At 39.5% G+C, this 21484-nt stretch overlaps 1 protein-coding gene across 1 annotated transcript in view; it reads left to right on the top strand.

The window, feature by feature from the left end:
• The window catches only part of LOC139626749 (uncharacterized), a 71357-nt gene that overhangs the window by 674 nt on the left and 49199 nt on the right, over positions 1-21484 (top strand). Inside the window, exons 2-3 of the mRNA XM_071487229.1 lie at positions 5780-5901; positions 10462-10509. Of these exons, the coding sequence (XP_071343330.1) occupies positions 5780-5901; positions 10462-10509 (170 nt within the window). The remainder of the gene's footprint in view (positions 1-5779; positions 5902-10461; positions 10510-21484) is intronic.

The raw sequence follows: 21484 nt of genomic DNA, 5'->3' as shown, positions 1-21484 counted from the left end.
AAATGCACATATCACACTGCAGTTGTATGCAAAAGTTTGAAAAGAAGCAAAAACAACCCTTGAAGCAAGCGGACATGAAAAACAACTTCCCTATCTGCAACTGTTAATGCTCTGTTACTTTTTATTTCATGAACATAAGAAAGAGGAAAAATCCAGTAATGCCTATTATTATACCTGTCCTGGTCTCTAGTACACTCACACACCTGTAAATACTCAGGACCATGATTAACCATTTAATAAACTGCTCAACAACTAGCTTAAATCTTGTAATGGTATTTAACAATAAGCCATTTGCATAGTAAGCTGTAAGTAAACATGCACATGCATTATAGTACAGACAATAAAAAACAGTCGGTAACTTCCCTCAGCCCTCACACTGTTCTGTAATATCTCTAACAGTGCTACATCTAGCACATAATGTGCAGTACTGCATGCACAGCAGTGATGTTGCAGACCCTCTGTGGGCTGCGAGGCATCTCTCCATGGAGTACGCACAGTCTTGTTCTCCAGCCCCCCACACAATGACACTTCTTGTTAAAGGGGCACTCCACTGATTTTACACATCAAGTTCAGTTTACGTGTCACAGAGAGCCCTCCACAGCCTGCGAAAACACTTTGTCTATATAATATTATCTGTGGCTCTGGAGGGCGATCTGAAAAGGTCTGAAAAATAACCTTGGTGATGTCATGATGTTGAGTTATAGTAAGGGAAATGAAAAGGTCTAGTGAAATTGGGGTGTTACCCATTGTCCCTGTCACATTAAGGTTGCCAGGACCTCAGTTTATGTGGAGAGGAATATGCTGTCTTTTGTATCTCACACAAGGTTGGTCACAAAAAGTGAATTTTTATTTTAATCAATTATTTTTGTATTGTACTGTATCATTTAATAACCTGAGGAAGGACTTTTCTACATACACTGTATGCCTGATTTCCTATTCTGAGACACTTGATAAGTATGGGGCCAGATACACAAGGTCGAGTCGCTTTAAGCCATTGTCCTTTATTTATTTTTCCTTTGCTGTTTCATATCAGTTAAAAAATCTAGAGAAATATTGTGGATAAACAGAAACTAAAAGGCTGGGCATGTGTTTTTAGGCTTTTAGAGAGTTTTGAGTCAGGGAAAAGGTACACATGTCTCTAATATGCGGTGATATCAGGCCTCATCATCTTTGTAAACACTCTCTGTGACTTGGACCATGTTATAAACAGAAAAACAAAAGGTCAATTATCGTGTAAAACACTAATCCCTGCTTCCATCTAGAGGTGCTCTAGGCCTGTGCTTGGAAGTCGTGACGGCCATGGTGTTAGCTTACCAGTCCCCCAACCCCCACACAACCCCACCCCCCATTGTAGCCAGATGGCTGTCACACAGGCGGTTCCTCGCCCAGACCATGCTGATTTCCCATCATTCTTTTGTTAATGAGGTCGTTAGCAATGCAACAGACAATTAAATTATCCCAATCTGGCATTTTCCTCATTGGTGTACTGTATAATATACTGTACAGTGTTTCAAACTCATCAAATAACGTTGCTCAGTTTGACTGCTTCTGTTCAGACAATGGCTTCTATCCTTTTATCATTCTGTTCCTTATTATCCTTGCCAGTGGTACTGTGCGGCAGTGAAAGTGAAAGCCATTCTCAGACAGTCGAGTACTATAAACAGAGCTCTTGACAGAGTTGGTGTTGGTATTATCCTCTGTGATAACGGGAGATCAGTGTCTCCAGCTGACAAACTTTGTTTTAGTACATCGTCACCGTGTATGGAAACAACACAGCCCGGAGCTGCTGCTGCACACAGGAAGTTTTGTTAGCTGTTAAATCGTGCAGAGAGGGTGACTTCAGCCAGTTAGTCGAGCGCTCACCTTCATGTGAAACGCTGCCGAACACTGACACCGCTGACAGTTAATTATGGGAGTCACAGATCATGCAGACTTGTCAGCTTGGCTACGATTGACATGCCGCATGTTTACATCTCTGTTGTAATGTTGTTTTCTAGTTATTTTCACAGCAGCGGTGCAGCTGTTATTTAGCTCCAGAAGTGCCTTGGGGCTTGCCATAATGACCGTAAAAAGCAGTACAGATTCGGAGGAATGAAATGTTAAAAATGACTTGTGGGTATAATTGGTGAAGCTGCCATCACGGTAACTTTGGAAATATTTTCGGTCAGGCTGTTGAAACACACAGACAGCCTGTTAGCTAGAATGTCATAGTCTATAGGTATGTCTCTGCATGGCTTCATTATTTTCCTCAGACTCCTCCACACATACAAAGTCATTTTGACAATGAGTGAAAACCAACTAAATCTGATATATTGTTAGACAGGCAGACGGAAAAGGAAGCAAACAGAAATTTTGACACACAGTAGTATTAGGAGAGCGCCTCACTTGGATGATTTCCATTTCTAGGCCAGGTGGTTGGTGTCAGTAACAGGGTGGTAAACCAAATGGCAGCCAGACAGCACACATTTATCTAAACATGCCTGATTTTTGAACTTTAACGGAAAAAAGTTTGTCTGGTTTCTCTATTAAACAGCTTGTCTCAGAGATGTTAATGCAAGCAGAGATATATGCCTGGTCAGTAATAAAATCTGCTTACACAGATACTGATGGGTTACATTAAAAACCCACCCTCTGATTAAAAGATTTTTCAGCTGAAGATAGATTTTCACCTGAAGCAATGCGGTTCAACAAGAGCCCCCAAAGAGACAGGAGCTTCTGAGGCAGCACTTTATCACCCATTCAGGCGCAGGCACACATGACAGCTAGCCCTCACTGTGCTTTTATGGGATGAAACCTACAAATCTGGCTCCCAGCTGCTGTCCAATATTTAGGGTCAAAGCTCCTTTGGAAATCATCACTGACAAGGAAATTAACGAAGTTTGCCGAGATGCTGGTAACAGCACAATGGAGCGTGAAACGATGGATGGATCTTGAGGCTAACCCCAGCCTTTGGCTAGCAGCTAGCTCATGATGTTTTCCACTGTGTAGCTTTTATGTCCATGCTTGGACCGGGATGGTTCATTTTATTGCTTGATTAACTCAAGTTCAAAGCAGCTGTTGTAAGTTGTGATGATAGAAAACAATGGCCCAGGTCCAATCCGGCCTCCACATCCTCCCACGCTACACTGGCAATTTGTGGGACGCCGTCACAGGAAGTTCATCGTTACCAAAAATATTTCAGAAAGCATTACTTAATTAAATAAATATTTATCTAAAAGATAATCTCATACACATCATTGCCTAAGATGTAGGTGTGTTGGTGCTGACTTGGCTCTCTACATTTGTGGCATAGTAAACTTGTGAAGGGAAAATTCTTAATTAAATAAATTAAATCCCACTCATGTCCTTCTTTGACTGCATTTCCCATTTTGTTTTCCATTCTCACTTTGACTTGAGTCTTCGTTTTTTCCATAGTTGAGGAAATTCTAATCAATCAAATGGAAAAAAAAAAAGAAGTTTTCTCTGGTACACAAGTGCATGTTCGTTTCGAATTACAATGTAACCTCTAATTTCATGTGCAGAAGAATAATCTATCAAACGCATGTTTGAGGTGAGGCAGCTCACTTAAACTTTCAAAATAACTGCATGAAACTCACATTTGTAGGTGTGTCATCCCTGACTCAAAAGCGGTGCTGCACTTCTCTAGGTGTGTGGTTTATAAGCCTGCACTGATGCAGACTTGAAGTTGGAGGGCTTTATAGCCCACTCCCACTTAAGGGTAATTGGTTTGGAATGACACTTAATGTGGCGGACCCTCCACATGAACGCGCAAATAGAGTGAAAGTGGGTGGGAGGAAGGGATGTAGGGGCCCGATTGGAATTGGGCCAATGTGTTGTCATTAACAATTAACAACTCCTGATCCTTCTTTTCACCCTACTGCCGAACACAGTCTTACATCAGGTCAGGCTTAACATGTTTTACAAAATCCTCTTTAAACTGCATGAGATCATGTAAAAGATGCTGAAATGTTCACTAACACAAATTGGGGAAAAATCTAGAAATGAAAGTCGTCCTGTTAGTGTGAGTGTAAACATGTGTTAGACTGATGGCAGTCCCCTGCCTGTGTCCCAGTGCATACTGGGATATGCTGAGACTGTTATGTTGTCCTGTGGTTGATAATGTTAATGTTCCTGTGTCACTCCTGTCCTGTTTAAATTCTTTCCACCAATAACTGTTTCCCAAAACATAGAATAACTTAACCTCAGCACATTTTTACTTATTTAACTGGAATAAATATGAGGACAAAGGGTGTAGTAGAACTACACTATTTATCTTTTTATTTTAACAGTGGGTTAAATGGCTACCTGTAACATAAAACATGGCAAAGAGACAAACCTGGCGAGTACCTGGTGACTGCAGTGATGAATTTAGCTGCTGTAGAGCAAAATTTTTCTCAGGAGTTGATGTTGTCCAAATCAGAGTTAAAGGGAAGTGATGTCCAACTGAACGCTAATTGTGTTAACAGACAACTGTGGTACCACCACAAATGTGGTAATATAATTAATTACCCTAACAATTTTCTGATGAAAATTGGCCAATGTTTTATTTTCAGCTTATTGTGCTGCCCTCAAAGTGATTGGAAAAATATCTATTAATGCAGCTTTAATGTTGGTTAGTTGCATTCGGGCTCGGCTGAGCATGGCTCTCAGCACTTAAATGGTTTTGTTGTTTTGCCACTTCAAATTCTCGCATCGACATATTAGAGCTTGTCTTCGTAGTAATTCTGATTTTTTTCAGTTTCATATAGGTGGTTGCAGGTCATCAGAAAATGATGCCATTGGGATCACTGAAAATAGTTCATTTACATATCTGTTGGATATGGAACCACTTTACGACACGTCCAGTGGTGTATCAGTAGGGATACTGTCTTGTATCTTGGAGCTGCTCTCATTGAATAACTAAGCACTGAAGTGTCAGCAGGGAACTCCTGGTGAACACAAACGTACACTGCAGTCTGCTGTGTCTAAATGCTGATTTAAATTACATAGTCAGATGCTTTGTGCTAAAATGGCCAAGCTCTTCAGATTATACAAGTCATAAAACAGATTGGCTCCTTTACGATTGCAGAGTGGATGACACAGGAGGACAGCATTTACCTTATCTCTTTGACACAGATTAGATGTATTTTCTTTATTGCATCTATCTTATCAAGAACAATTCAAAATTCCAATGAAAGCCATCAGGCAATTTGATAAAAGCCAGTCAATTTAGTTCTCAGACAGTCCCTAAATGCTTGTTCATGACTTATGATGTATCTGCAGAATAAAAGACATCATTTTGGTCTGAAGGAACAAAATGACATATGACACTGGACATAACTCAACCAATGGCAGGGTTAGCAACAAAAACATATCAAATAATGCACAAGATTCAGGCAGGCAGTAATAATAACCAAATAGATTGCTGAATGTTATTTCTCATTATCAGTGTCACATCTGCACTGTTGTGTTTATTGTCTTGTCAGGTATGTCAACCTGTTACAATTACATTTAAAGCCCAGATTCACTTTGCCACGCTCCCACTGGGAACAAAATAAAGGTGTAATGCTCAAGGGAGCTTGTGTTGAATGCTATTATAGGAAAGAAGTTGTTGTATAAATGGGAATATTTGCAAGTCTTTTTCTAACAAAAATACAATGATAGCATGATCAATTCTGAGTCAGTTAACATTTTCCTCACCAGCAACAAATCTTTATGTGACTCAGGGATTAGCCTTTGATGTAATGTGAAATCAGTGCTAAACCATTTATAACCTCTATCTTCTGCTCTTCTTCTGCAGAGACACTGGAGTGCTTTATATGCAGGGATGTTGAACTTAAAGCCAGTGACCCACTGAGGAATTTCTGTGACTGCAAGAATTTACTTGCCCATCACGTGTGTCTATCCACATGGATCCAGAGGGTAAGAAAGTTTTTCCATGTAGGGAACCGTGATATTTTGAATTTCTAGCTGTTTTTCCTCATCAGCCATTTGTCAAAATGTGAAAGGGGGGGAAATGTCTGTGCTGGATTTCGAACAGTGAATAAATGTGTTTGCCATGTGATCATTCCTTATTGAGACAAAACGTTGCTGTTTGCCTCAAGGTAATGATCTACCTTTCAAATGGCAAAACCAATTAGTTTTAATGAGGCTTGGTAGCAATGATAACGTGTCATCGTTACACGGTTGAAACACAGAGGCTGAAACAGTGAGAAGTGTAATGGCGGAAAATCCAGACAGCGATCGTGTACCTGACACCAGTCAACCTACTGCAAAATAATTCATTAACATCTGTAGCACTCCTTGAACCAGCAGTTGCACTGATGCAGCGGTCACTGGCGGAGTGTTTTTCCACTGCACATCCCAAAAGATCACCAACACAGTTCTCTCGGTTAATGAAATGTACGTTTGAGTAGGTGGCATGGATTTCTTTCTGTGCAGTCATGGTGCTCATGCTAATTACTCTTTTACCATTAATTCCCAGCAGCTGCTGCTGCTGCCATAAACGTTAAAATGTATAGTCACCTCTGTTTCTTCCACAAATATTTCCCCAGAAATAACAAGCAAAAGCTAAAAGTAAGAGGAGAGGTGTGTTCTTATGGAAATGTACATTAAACTACACATTTTAACACCACAGCTGCAATTTGTCACATAACAAACTTCCTCTGTATGGACAGATTATATCTAAATACACTTTTCTTATGTTTTTGTGTAATGCAGTTACAGTTCAGCTGCCTTAAAGGGCATCATAACAGTCACAGTATGAGTGTTATAGCATACAATCTGCCAAAAGTTCAAGTTTCAATAATTGCTTTTTTTTTTTAGTGATGACATTATCACAACTTTGAAGTGTCCCTTACTGAGGTTTTTTTTAAATTTTTTATTTTTTTTTAACTTTTATACCTTTACTGTTTTCTTGCCTGCCCTGTTTCAGCCAGAGCAAGGATGTGTTTTGGAGGCTGACAGAGTTAATGACCAGCTGGTGAATGTAGTGAAACATTTTGCAGCTTAAGAGCAGGACATTTCCCTCGGGAGTTTGTGGAGACCAAAACAAAGCTAAAAGGAAAGTTAATATTTCACTTAGACTTGTCAGGTGGCCAGAAGCTTGACTCCAAACTCTGCAGAAGCCACATCATATACAGTCAGTCAAACATATGCATTTTTTAGCTTGTTGTGGGTTTGTGGGTTTGTGGGTTTCCTCCCCCAAGTTACAAAAGAAAAAAAAGATTAATGCAGCTTTTAGTTTGTGCTTCAATTGCTCTTATTAATAGTTCACCAGAGTTAACCAATTTTACACTTTACTTGCCATGGGAAATAGTACTCAGTCTGAGAAAAACAGTTGTAGAATATCTTTTGTGTCTCTTTTGTGTGTTTTTTTCTGACAAAGCTTCTCTAGCTTTGTCAGAAAAAAACACTTCACCCTTTTGATGTCATCAGGGTAATCTGGGTTTGGTGTTAGAGACAAAGTCATTACGACAAAAGCCTGTGTTGCAAACTGTGGCCATGGAGTTTCAAAACATTTACCAAACAGGGAGGGTCTAGCAAAGAAACTGTTAGGTTGCATTATGGGAAATGTAGGCTCTAGTGTTAGGGGAGCTCGATCCCTTCCAGGGACTTAAAGTTAGGATGTCTCAGAATCTGCTGCAACAGTTTTAACCAGTGTATTTTAAACCTCTATATTCTGAGTCAACCATATGGAAGTGCAGTATTAAATCACTGGAGTACCGCTGCGACTTCAGAGCCAAAGAGCAGATAAACTGAAAATTGCTTCAGTCTCTGTCACTTATGCAGTTTTGGACTATACAATATCTGCACTTATGGTTCTGCAGAATACACACTCACATACACACAGAGCACAACCCTAACATCAGAATATATAGCTTCTCTATGTTGCTGTGTTATGAGTGAGTGAGTTATCGTCACATGCAATCGTTGTATATTAATTTTATAAAATATTAATTCCAGATAAGAGTGTGTGTCTGCTGTCTAAACGTTTGCTGTTGTGCTGTCCACTCCTGTGAGCTTGGATACTCCACAAGTGGTGGACAACATGCTACAGCAGACCTTTCATCTGTACCACCCAGATGTCACAGTGAAGAGCCACTTCCATTAAGTGTGTGTCTTCCCACTATACAATTATATACAGACACACACACACTCAGGCTCATGAAGCAGGCACACAGACACACACACACACAGTGAACCCCGCTCTCTGCTGTGGGTGTGCACTGGTGCTACAAGACTACTTTAGTTTTTGTGTGTGAGAGCAGCAGATAGAGGGAAAGAGAGTGGGAGAGAGACAGCGTGCGACCTTTTAGAGTGCTCAGGGTGGGGAGCCCCTTTCCCTTTTACGGAACAGAAATCAGCAATTGACCTGTCACTTTTGCTCTGATAGCCATCTCTGGAAAGCAGGTCATGCACATATGTCTAAAGTGCCTCTTAACCGCATTTTATGAAGCCAGAAAATGTAATCCAATAATGATTTGACTTGCGAGCGAGAGCCAGCCAGCTGGGAGTGATAGCATGCACTGTTACCACCCATAAAAGCAGCTTGAACAAAAAAAGGGCAAATTCCAAGTCTTTATTTAATTTCACCCACAACAGTATGACACAGATGTTGTCACTAACCAACAGGCAGACTGAATTCAAACACAACCAAGCAGCGCTGGCATTAATTTCTGTAACTGTTGATACACACAGAACTTCAGTGTGTTTGCAGCAGAGGACTCTCTGAATGATCATCATCTGCACTGAGGCAAACCATACGCTATCTGTTTTTAGACCGCCTCATTTGTGCCCCCCTCCCATCCCTCCCCATTCAGGTTCCCAAAGACAAATAGCATGGCACAAAACTAATTAGTAACCAGGAACTAGTTAGGAGATGCCCTTTGAAAAACATGTCCTGAGGCAGGATTTAAATATAGGGACAGAGTCAGTGACTGAGTGTGCCTAGGAGATGCCGGCCTCCAGGCGCGGCAGCACTTTGACCCCTGACCCTCATTATAGGGAGTGCATTCCTAGAGGGGTGAAACCCCTCACAGCACAAAGTACAAGGGCATGGGAGGACTGTTTGGCTCGTACCACACCAGCCGTGTGCGGCCTGGTGTGTCTCACTGCCCAACCCAACAACAGGCTTGAGAAAATACAGAGCAAGGACGCAGGCTTTTGGAAAGTAATGGTATACGCTCGCTAACCCAACAGATAAATACATTTTTTCATTTTTATACATCTGGTTTCACTCTATTGAAGTTAATGTGAATGGTACTGTGCAAAAAAATGCCCTTCAGGATTTGTAATCCCATCCATCTGAAATAGAATCCATTGTAGTTAGTGGAAGAAAAAGAAATGAGAAGAGGAGTAATGGAAATGCTAACAACTTGCTAGCTGAACATAGCATTGATTTAGTAGAGAGTGAAGCATTGACCAAGATGTGAACAGATGAAGAACCTAATGAGAGGATGAGTTTATGTTTCTCATGTGATATAAGTGTGTTTGTGTGTGTGTTCATATCAGCAAGCATGCCATTGACTGTGTGTGCATGCCTATATATCCCTTTAATTACACACACACACACACACACACACACACACACACACACACACACACACACACACACGCACACACACACTTACCCTGTCTCTCTCTCATGGGTTGATAATTCTCATCATTGCAAACAGACTTGGTTTACATTCATTAGTTCAACACTCACAGCAATCAGGCCACAGTGCCAGGGGCAATGGTCCTCTTTATAAAATCACATTGCCTAATAGCAGTGTTCTATAATTATATGCCATTAACATCGATCAAAATGTGCTCCTACATGCCATGCATATTAGCAGTGGATTTGGCACTTAGTGTTTGTACAAATGCTTTTCTTGTTCTTCGGTTAGTTAGCACCAGCTTGAAGATTACTGCCAGCATGTTATTTTTGTTTTATGTGCTGTTCTGTCCTGTGAAGTGGTGCATTCACTGTATGCATTAAAAGAGCATCCAGTTATATTTGTTTATTCTAACAGTATCTATGGTGGCCCCCGAGGTGCAAAAGACAACAACATTGCACAAAATACAATAACAAAATAGAACAGTGAAAATGTGAAATGTTGTTGTGTTTTATGTGTTGCTGTGACTTCTGAAATGCATTTTTTTTTTCTGTTTTATTGTTCTGCTTTTATTGTTGTGTTTTTTTCCTGTTTTGCTGTGAAAAATCTTGTTGTGTTTCTCTTTCTTTAATTGTGTTTTGTCCAGTGTTGTTATGTTTTACACCATGGGGCCACAGCATTTTTACATGTTTGTAGCTCTGTAATTAAATCAGCATTATTGTGCATAATGCAACTTTGCGTTAAAGATGAAATCACGTTTTCCAAACAAACATAATTAGTTTATTGATCAAAACACGAACTCGTGGTTGTTCACTAAGTTCAGCTTTAGAACTGTTATTTTGATTGTTCACTGTCACGAAATGACTTCAAAATATCCTTACAGGGATGTGGGAGTGAAGACAGGCTGCGATGCATCATCTGCAAAGCCAAGGTAAGTGTGTTGATGTGTGTTTTGATACGAGGCATTATAAGAAATTCAATGTGATATTTGATGATGTCTCATTCTTTTAATCTTACTGTGTGAAATGTAGGTAGCGAGCATTTAAACAAACACCATTTAAGTCATTAAACAGTGGCTGCATCTCACAAAGCAGATTTAAACAGAGCAGATCCATAATACTAATGAGCAATCAGGTCTTTGTTTTGCTCTGTGATTTAGCTGATTTGCCAGCAGTTGTGTTGCTTATGAGCTGTAAGCTGTCTTTTATTCCTTATTATTGCAGCAGAACACTCACTGTGGAAAAGGAGGGAGAAACATTACAATATTTGGCAAAGGATACAAGCCATGTAATGACAAAATCTGTATTCATTTCGTGAGCAGAAATTAATCACGCTTTCCTGTGGTACATTCCTAATGCAAATTTCCCGTCAACACATTGTGTCTGGTGTTTGTGAGTTTATTTGTATGAAATGGTGGAGCTGATGTGTCATCACAGATGGGGTTGCATGCTGGATAAGGCGGTCACATTACTAACCATCTCAGATTAGGAAGTATAGTGTTGATGTGTTGTATGTATTCATGCTTGCGTCGTGGGTCAAAGCATCACAAGCTGTCTGCTGAGTGTTTTATTCATTGTTTGTTCTACAGCGGCCAGTTGAAAATGTGATCTTTGTGCTCTGTTCTTGTGTGTATGTATGGGAGGGATCCGCTCTCTGTAGAAGAAAATGTCACAGTAACTCTGACAACGACCTTTCAGGATTTTAAGATATTTTAAACATGAAATCATGCACACACACACACCCAGAGTCACAGACTAATGGAAGTTCAATGAAACATTTAGTCTGCGGGAAGTCGACACTGATTGTTTTTGTTCATCTAGGACTTTGTGTTTGTCTCCTTTTGGGGTCAATGAACAATTGGTCTTGAGTGTGATGCTGTTTTCCTTTATAGCAGACAGCATGTCTCTGTACTGTATAGAGCTGGAGTTTGTTACCGACAGGGTGATGGTGATGATGATGGTGATGATGTGTTAAAGTGAAACTGATCTTTCAATTCTTCTCAGTTTTTGCACAAGGAAATGTAAACACTAATGATTGGACATATTTTTTGATTCTTCGAAGATAAAACCCTTTGGATGAAACTGTTTTTGGACATGTTTGTGGAAACAGCATTTGAGATTGGGGTGGGGGCTTTCTTTGGCAGCAGCTGACTGACATTTGAGAGCCAGGGTTGCTAGGAGACGTGCTTTTGTGGTGTGCACTGCCTGTAGAACGTCATAATCATATATCCTCTGACAGTTGATACAAACCCACATAGCTTTTGTTATCAGCCATTAGTGATTTATTTGTAAAATGGTGTAATATTTGGAAGGACCCATCATGCTGTTCAGTTTGTATTCTGCTCAGAAAGAGGCAGGTACCAAACCAGGCTTATGAACTCCCACCTGCAGCTTAGCTAGGCTAGTTAGCTTCCTTTTGGAAAGTGCACATTAGTTAGCCTAGCTTTCTGACATTAGCACTGGGCCCTGTTACCTTTCCTTCATATTATTTCAACACCAACTGCGTCACTGGCAGCTCCCACACACTCAGTGTTGTGTTCATCCTGCACTACACAAAGGAGGGGGTTTAACTAGCTAGAGTTGTTGCAACAAATTCACACCCCCTGGAGAACACTAATGTGGGCGTTGTGATTGCAGAAAAAACACTCAAATTTCTACTTCTGGTAATTACAATTTTGATCCACAAGTAAAAAACGAACTGTGTAGGTACACCTCTATTCTGATTTCTTAGCAAAAAATTAATTTTAATTTCAGTTCAACATTAAGCCCAAAACATCCACACTATTAAATTATGTATTAAATACTGCGCATTGGATCAGAGCTAAGAGAACCTTTAATGATGCTATAGTTTACTGATTCTCTACACAAAATGAGGTCCCAGTGGGAAAGATTGTGGAAACACTACCAGAAGCTGTCATGCTAACCTGCAGACTCTCCCCTGACTGTAATAATGTAAGTCAGTGTTGTTTAAATGGAAGCCATTTTCATTTTTTCCTGTTTCCCTGCCAGTATTTGGCTGCAGGCAAACACATGTTTTAGGTGTTACAACCATCTCTGCTCTTCTTGTACCTATGAGGGGACATTTCTTGTATTTTTGCACCATCTCCAACTGACTGTTGCACTTGTCTTCATCCATTATACCGATGGCATCGCCATCAATTATTAATGGCGAGCAGTAAATGTCTGAGAGACATCCCACTGTGAGACCAAACAGCCAGGAACAGGGGTTAGTGGCAGGACTGGTGATTGCTGCAAGTGGCAGCTGTGCCATTTAGAGAATGATTGTTGGGAAGCTTCTATACTGTATTGATATGAACTCGCCTACAGTAAGTTAATGCATCAGTATAATAACATTTTAATGTCTGCAGTGGCACGGCCATTTCATATTTGTCCACAGAGAGATGTATATGTAGATCAGCAATGACTGTAATGATGATAGTGATAATCATTTGGTCCTGCACTGCTATCACTCTGTAATGCATTACTGCAATCACCCTTGGTTAACATTAAGAGGCTTTAGCCATTAAGACTTTGAGCAAGCAGTGCTCATCATACAGTCTCCCGTTCAATATTCCTGCCATTTCATTTTCTAGCTTTTTTTTTTTTTCTTTTTCTTTGTTGTTGTTGTTGATGCTGCTTTTTCTTGCATGTTGTTTTCCCTTTTTGCAACGGGGTCTCAAATGTGGGCCATTTGTATGAGTTATGCTAATTTGTTGGGGCAATGAATGCATTAATTTCATTAGCACATGGCCTCAAAGCAATAATTACCAGAGTAGGTGTGTCACAAGCAATCATGTTAAAATTTGCCAGTTAATTATTAAGATTTTGTTCTGAGGGACCTGGATTTGACATGAGTCGCCGAGGGAAAAAAAAGCAAGGAGAAAGTTAATGCATTCCAGTGGCCGAGGCAAGGTGCTTGTTGTTGAACACAGTGGGGGTGGCCGTGGCATTGTGGGCCTACTGGCACGATTTTTGCATGTTGACAGCTCAAATTCTGGACTAATTACCGCAAATAGCAAAGGGCTGGCTGGTGCTCGGTCAATCCAGGAGGGTGTAATTATAAAGAAAAGGAGGTCCAGAACTGCCTAATGGCCTCTGCTCCCTTTGATTGGAGTCCGGTGGAGAAGATGTTGGTGGGGAGTGGTGAAGGAGGAAGAGATTCACAGCTGCCTTCCTTGGCCCTGATTAGCCCTTGTCCAACACAGAGCTGGGGTCAGGAGGACAGACTATGTGTCTAATGATGTACGCTTAATAAAAAAATAGTCATTCTTGGTACCAGGAGGTGTTTCTCATTTGATAACTGTAGGAGCCATATTGGTATAATAGAGAACTGTTTTCAAAAGAAACAGGTTGTCAGTGTTGTGCTGCTTCACGTCTAAATTTAGTGGTAGTAAATTTCAGTTTTAATTTCCTGACAGGACACAAGGCTTTATAATAGCAGCTAATGCTTCAAATCAGAGAATGAGCTTGATTAGCGAGCATTCAAACAATACAGCGTACGCCAGCACAAGGAAATGACAAGGTCTCCCAATGTATCTAAAACCTAGTGGAGGGTCAAGCTCACAGGTCAAGTTTTATATGACAGCAAACATAATGTCAGAGATTTTAATCCATTGTGTGGCAAAAGCAGAGCACTCTAATCTTAACTGAACAGTTAAGATTAGAGTGCTCTTGCTTCAAAATGATGGTGTACATCTGAAATGTCAAATTGCAAATGATACTGTATGTTGCTTAAAGATATGAACACCCTTGGACCCAAACAGTTAACTGTTGATATAACATATAGGAATAATTTAGAGTCAAACTGAAAACTAAAATGTGCAGTTTGCACATGAGTACATGCAGTTGAATTAGAATTATTATTGTTTTTAATTAAAAAAAATCTAATTCAACTGCATGTACTCATTTTCAAATACAGACACAATACACACACACACACACACACACAGATTTACTCTAACCTGAAGCTTAACAACTTCTTCCCTAACCTTAACCTTAACCTTAACCTTAACCTGAACCTTAACCTTAACCATAACCTAAAAACATGTCTTCAGCTTCAAATTTTTTGATTTATATTATGGACACTTGCTTTTTGTCCTCATAAGGAAGGTAAGTGACCATACTGTGACTGTGTAAACAGGTTTAGCAGTGGTTCTAAAAGTGGGGTCCAGGGACCCCCAGGGGTCCTTGAGGGGGTTCATGAGGGTCAGGATGACAGGATGTCTGACTATTTTGGTCATGGCTTTTAAACACTGTCTGTAATAAAACATCTAAAAGCAAAAATGTGAAAAAGCTTGAGAACCACTGGATTTAGGTCCCCACAACATGAGTAATACTTTTTAATTAGTATTCAAAAGAGATTTTAACTGAAGTGATCTGACTTTTGAGGACAGTGGACAGTTCAAATCCAAAAAAATTTGTAAGTCCAGACAGAGCAACACTATAACCTGAAATCTTAGTTTTCACTCGTGTTCATGGAACTTAAATCTCCTGACACAATTTCTGAAGGCTCCACGCCCCATGTCTCTCAAGTGTCTCCTTAAAGGTGCAGCCATTTACACTCCCAACCCCCTCTCTGCAAAAAAAAAATGTTAATCATCACATGATTTTATATGGAAAGCAGATTATCCGTTGATTTTGATGAATGCAGCAGCTGCCAGACTCTTCATTTGACTAAAAGCAGGACATTCTGCCGAGGCCTCTCGTATGTCACTAAGCCTCTGTCAGGACAGTACTGTGACAGGAGATGACACATGAAAGGAATTCCTCCTTATGGCTTTCCCAGGACAATGGAGCATGGCCTTGAGGTAGTACATGTGTTAGTGTGCGTGTGTATTGCTTAGTAATGAACCATTTCAGTTTAACAATGGACACACAAAAGCAGAAAGTTGTTTTCTCTTCATATATCTTCAAATATTTAAATATAGTTGCTTTTTTCCTGTTTCTTTCTTTTTTTTCATTATTTGAATTTACTTATGTCTTAAAGTTGAACTAGCATTTATTGATACAGTGTCTTCAAGCCTCTATGAGGGTGTTTTAACAAAGCCCCTTAAGAATAATGGAACCTCTCATTTAAAATTGGAAGCTGGTTAGCTTAGCTTGCTGTGTTACTTCAACATCTGCTGAGTCGTGGACAGCTCTCCCATGCTCTGTGTTCTTAATGTTTATATATATCCAAAAGAAGGGGGCTTACCCATTATTAGCTGTCTGTCTTTCTTTGGTTCAGTTGATGGTGACTCACATGAGGAAGTGGTCCCCACTGGGTTGATTTCTTATTAAAAACTATCTTTAATTTCAGTTTAATTTTCAAACAGTACACAGTTATTCCTTGCTGTAGAAGGCCGAGGTTACATGTAGGGTCTGAATGTGGTGAAAATTCCAAACTAAATTTTGGGTTAAATTTCTGTCTGGTTTGGACTGAGTACAAGTTACAAGTTAAAGCAGATGAAAAAAAAAAACCAAAAAAAAAACCTACAGCATCTGGTTTTGGTGGACAAGGTTGCAAACAAAATTTAATTTCCATCACAGCAGGATTAGTCTGTACCCATTATTCCCAGCAAAGAATACCCCCTCAACCGAGTAGTGGCTCTTCAGAACAAACCTTCAAACAGTAGGAGAAATCTTTACATAACAAATGGGATACCATTTGTTACTCATTTCACAAACCATTCAGTGAATTTTTTCTAATACTTCATTTTTATTCTGCATCTGAAAATACTCCATGTGCAGGGCCCTTTTGAGGGTAAGATGACCACTACCCCTCAGTTCCCAGAGGAAAGGGGACATCCTATTGTATGTGGCAGCATGCAGAATGGAGGGGCACGGCCAAGGGCAGGAACTGGGATTGGGCCTTGGATACTTTGTAATTTTACCCTTTTTATTTAACCTCCATGGCCTCTTTTCCTTTCCTGCCATCCATCCCCAAGCACAATTCATTTGAGTTCTTGTTCAGAAGGGTACTGAGGCAGATTCAATTAAGTTCTCCTTTAATTGGCTTTCAGACAGCCAAACTGAAACTGATGGAGAATTAATAACAGCTCCAGTTGGTCTCCACACTGTTTGCAACCAAGGAAACGTCCCAAAAAAATGGAGGCAAAGTCAGTCCCATTTTCCATGTGTCTGTTTTGGTAGGTCGATAATACAGCTGTGAGGAAAACGTGGTCACAGTTACTGTGTGGTCCCTGCTCTTGGTATGCTATTCATCTCTTTGTCAACACCCTTAGACATTTAGTGCAAACTTTGTACCCACAAAAACACAGCAGACGCCAAAGACAGCTCTGCATAAGGACAGTAGATCTTACTATTCCTACTTTTGCTAAAAGATGCATATGGTTTTAAGATGTCTACTGCTGTCAAACCCATCAAATCCATCAATTAGTGATGAAAGATTAAAACAGTCTATGCATTCCTGTTACAGTATGTTCTCTTTTAATTGTTGTGCATTGAAGCATGCTCTACAAATTAAACATAAGCCTAAAAAAAGAGCTATTTTTCTGTCTGACAAGTAGATCTCCGTGGGTATGGCTCACTCTTTGTCCAGAGAGGGAGAAATCATTTGCAGATGCATTACTGTTTAGGTAGCTAACAAAAGACGAGTTGTGAAATGGCAGGAAATGATGGCTGCTAAAATTAAGGTTTGAAGTTCACATATCATTAACAGCCATGAAATCAACTTTTCCTCTGACTATACTTTCCCCCAGAGTCTGCCTTTGTCTTCAAACCGCGCCAAAGCAATCATTATGCTCAGACATAATGCACCATAATGACAGTAATTTCAGTATCAAATTTTCAAATGTTCGCCCTTAATTCATTGTGGTTAAGTAGCTTAGTTGTAATTCACATTTTCTACCCTTCTTAGCAGAGTGCTCCAGGAATGAGACGTCTAAAGAAGTACGGGAGAGCACCGCAAGCAGGAACATTTGAAAGCCTGTGTTCATTTAGCTTAATTTACTGTATCAAATACACGAGGTCTGTGTAACATTCAGGGTTCATTAGCAACAAAACAAAAGACAAATCACGCTGTCATTATTTTGTTTACATCTTTCATAGTGTTCTTAAATGCATTTTTTTTTTTTTTTTTACATTTTTATCCAACTTCTTAATATGTGCAGTTGGTCAGCACACAAGAAAAAGCTCCATAATCCCTATGAACAGGATCATTTCCATCCCATAATATCAGCATCAAAATAGAATAGACCTCTCTTAGGTTGGCTATACACCTCTGAAATGAAAATGAACTTTCAGTTGGAAAAATGATGGCCTGTGCTAATATGTGCTAAAAACTTAATGATTATACCAGTAAACTGAAACAGGCCATTGGTTTTGAACTGTTAGTCAGACAAAACAACATCTGAAAATGTCTCCAAGAAATGACAATTATTTATAATTATAATTCATCGTTAAATGACATTTCATTGACCAAACGATTCATTCATTAATTGAGAAAACAGTCAGTAGATTACTTAATATATGATGGAAATATTCAGTACCAAGTTTTGTTTGTCGTTTTTTTTTTAATGGCTTCACCATTCCATCAAATATTCTAGATGTCTCATGCATCATTATACACACTTCCTCATCTTTCATAGCTCTGGGGTCTCTCACTTTTAGCATAAAGTTCTGTTTTTTTTTATAAGGTTCAGCACACAGCATGAGTTATCTGTGACACAACAATGATAGAGCAACCAGCAGGTCAGGAGGGGTTAAAAGTATAAGAAAAATAGATATTTTTTTGATTTATTATCAATTGAGACTTTCTCAAGTAAATGTACATGTTGAGTCATGATTATTATGATTTATGATATCATTATTTACAGATTTTTGTATGTTTCCCGTAAACAGATTTCTGCTTACTGTTGGATGAGACAACATTGGGCTCATGATCTGTTTGCATTAAAAAGCTGCATGTATCACCTTCTTACAGCCACCTCAGGTTGATGCTCAAGCAGCAGGCCCAAAGCCTGGTGGTCGATTAAAATAACGTAAGAAAGAAAAACACAAACTGCCGTAAGTGACTGCTATTTCAGCTTCACGTTTTTGCTGCTTTTGACCACTGCTAACCTTTCACATATGTAGCTGTTGATTAATCAACATTGTCCTCAGAGCAGACCTTGCTAGTGAGGATCAGTATTTTCATTATAAGGGCCCCCACAGCCATTATGCACGAAATCTTTTGGTTCCAAACTGAGCTGTAAATTTTGAGAGAATCTGACACCCCTGCCCGAGGGTTACAGCAGAATGTTAACGAGGCCACGGCGACATTTTCCATCACCATACAGTCAGTCGCACCATACATCAGCTCTGTGCTGAGCATCTCCCAACGACGCATGAAGTCAGTGACAATTTCAGACGCAACACTTTATTAGTATCCCTCCATCTCGGCCGTGTAATGAATAAGGCCATTTAAACAGGATTTACGATATCTTTAAAACTTGATTGCTTAGAATTTGAGAATTATTCATAAGACTAAAGCATCGTTTGTCATACAGCGAATGCTGTTTTGGTCTGAACAAATGGTTTTGTTGTAGTTTTTCAAATGAACTCCCTTTCATCCACTCTTCAAATAAGCTATTTGTATGCATATATGTCCATGCAAAGGCTGTAATTAAAGGGAATGTTGCTCTGGTGACAACTCACAATCAGGTTTTCTTCATAATGCATTGTGCCACTACCGAGCTGAAGTAATAGATATGGGTGCAAATGATTAAGAATACATACACGTATTGTATTACACTGCAACTTTTGCTGAAACAAAGAGCACACTGTTCATATACAGACATGACTGGCTCTGAGGTGTTAAGTGATACATAATACATGTCAGATTTCGTTTCCTTATAGGTGACCTCTGTTTTTTCTCATTGAACAATACACTTAAGGAATTATGTTATCTTCCCATGAGTTACATTTTCCTACTTCCACCATGAGAGAGGAAGAGGCATCCTCGCCTTGTTACAAAGATTATTGTGCTCACTTCCTGAGGCAGTGTGACCATGCTTTGTGTGCAATGCCCGGATCATCTCTCAATTACACAAGGATCCCGAGGCAGAGGGTGGGGACCCAAGTGAAGGACCAGTTATGTCCACACACACACGCACACACACACACACACACACACACACACACACGTGCTGCTATAGCTTGGAGGCATGGCTTACTATAACCACAGCCAAGAATGAGGCCTCTCAGGATAGATTTACACACAAATAAAACCAGTCTTATCTTGGCCCACATGTGAACGAGAACTGATTACACGGTCTACATTTCAATACTCAGATTAAATGGAGTCAATTTCCTATGGCCCATTTAAACCAATTTTAACCTGTGAACACAATGAAAGCAAATCTGATATTGCTGCACTAAGACCTCAAATAAGTTCATCTATCCACTGAGAAACTTTACCAGTTTCGGAGGTTGATGATGTGCATAGTTCGTAACTGTTTTGCATTGGTAGGTAAAAGTACACTTGTAAAACTGCAAGCCAAAATGAAATGTTTTTGATGATGTTTTAGCTTCTAAAATGATGTCTGCAATGGAAGCGTATTTGGTTGATATACATTAATTACCTCTACTCCAGACACTGCATAATGTTTCGCCATTTTCCTTTCATCATTATCATCACTTCACTATCCGGCACACACAGACTTCAAGTGTAAACAGGTTGCAAGTATTTACATTTAACTGGGACTCTTTTCCAAAGTGACTTATGGTGTGGAAAAACTAGTTTGGATTAAAGCTGCAACTAAAGATTATTTTGATTATCGATACATCTGCTGATTATTTTCATTAATTAATTGGAATTACTCAGAACCCCAGTTCAGTTAAGGTTCCAACTGTGATTCACAACATCCTCCATTCAAATGTGGTTGGTCAACAAAACAAAAAAAAGCTTTAGTACAAATCTTATGGTTTCACTGGAAAACTGGAGCAAGTCAAAACAAGTATACACATGATGCTGTCATGAATAAAATGGTTCTAGCAACCTTAAAGTGAGACTGTGTCCCCACAAGTGACAATTGTGAGATAACAGTAAACGCTAAAACAAAGCGTAACAGTAGCACAAGTAGGGACTGGTTATAAAACCAGTGAAGTGACCCATCGATGCCAGTTTCACTTTAGTTTTTACCAAAAATTTGCAGGCACAGGCTACTGGTCATACCTGACCAAGTAAGACTGTAGCAACTAAACCCTTGAGTGCAATGAACTGATTACTAATGAATTCAGCTTTTCAGGTCAGAAGTAAAATATGTTCTTTCTTTCTTCTTGTTACAGAATCTGAACAAACTCTCAAAACCACTCAGACAAATCTCACATCAACATGACAGAATTAGATTTGTTTGTGCCTCATTATTCCAGGTATATTTTTTTTGTATTGCAAAGCTCTAGTGAGCAAGGTCATAATACTGCTGGCATAAGTTTTCCGCTTCAAATAGCCTGTGGTAATGTTTAAAAGAGTTTACTTCGTGTATCTCTTCAACGGATTTTTCAGTGTATTTTGAAGGCCACAGTCGTTGGTTCTACTCTGCACAACTCACCCACTGATCATCATAAGGTCAGTCTGATTGTCTGAAAATTAATGAGACAACCTTCAGAGATGGAGAGTATGTACATTGCTTATTAGCTATCTTTATAACTGGGCTTAATTAATTTAGTTGGAAATCAGAGAGGTTGCCTACTAGTTTTTTCATTATTTAATTTAATTTTATCCCATTAAAAAATGTGTACATTTAATTAACTGAATTGTGAGAAGTTATTCTGAAGCAAAACTCTTTATTATCCAGTAAGTCTTCAAACTAAATGTGTTTCTGTGTGTGTTTTTTATGTGTGTGTGTGTGTGTGTGTGTGTGTGTGGGACGCATGGATGCTCACACATGCGTGGATGTTTTTAAAATCCCACACAGCCATATTGCA

The sequence above is a fragment of the Trachinotus anak genome, unplaced genomic scaffold (assembly GCF_046630095.1).
Source record: "Trachinotus anak isolate AG129_WGS33_773 ecotype Australia unplaced genomic scaffold, CSIRO_AGI_Tana_v1 ptg000010l, whole genome shotgun sequence".
Taxonomy (NCBI): domain Eukaryota; kingdom Metazoa; phylum Chordata; class Actinopteri; order Carangiformes; family Carangidae; genus Trachinotus; species Trachinotus anak.
The sequence above is the reverse complement of the archived record's forward strand: the minus strand, read 5'-3'. Positions and strand labels throughout refer to the sequence as shown.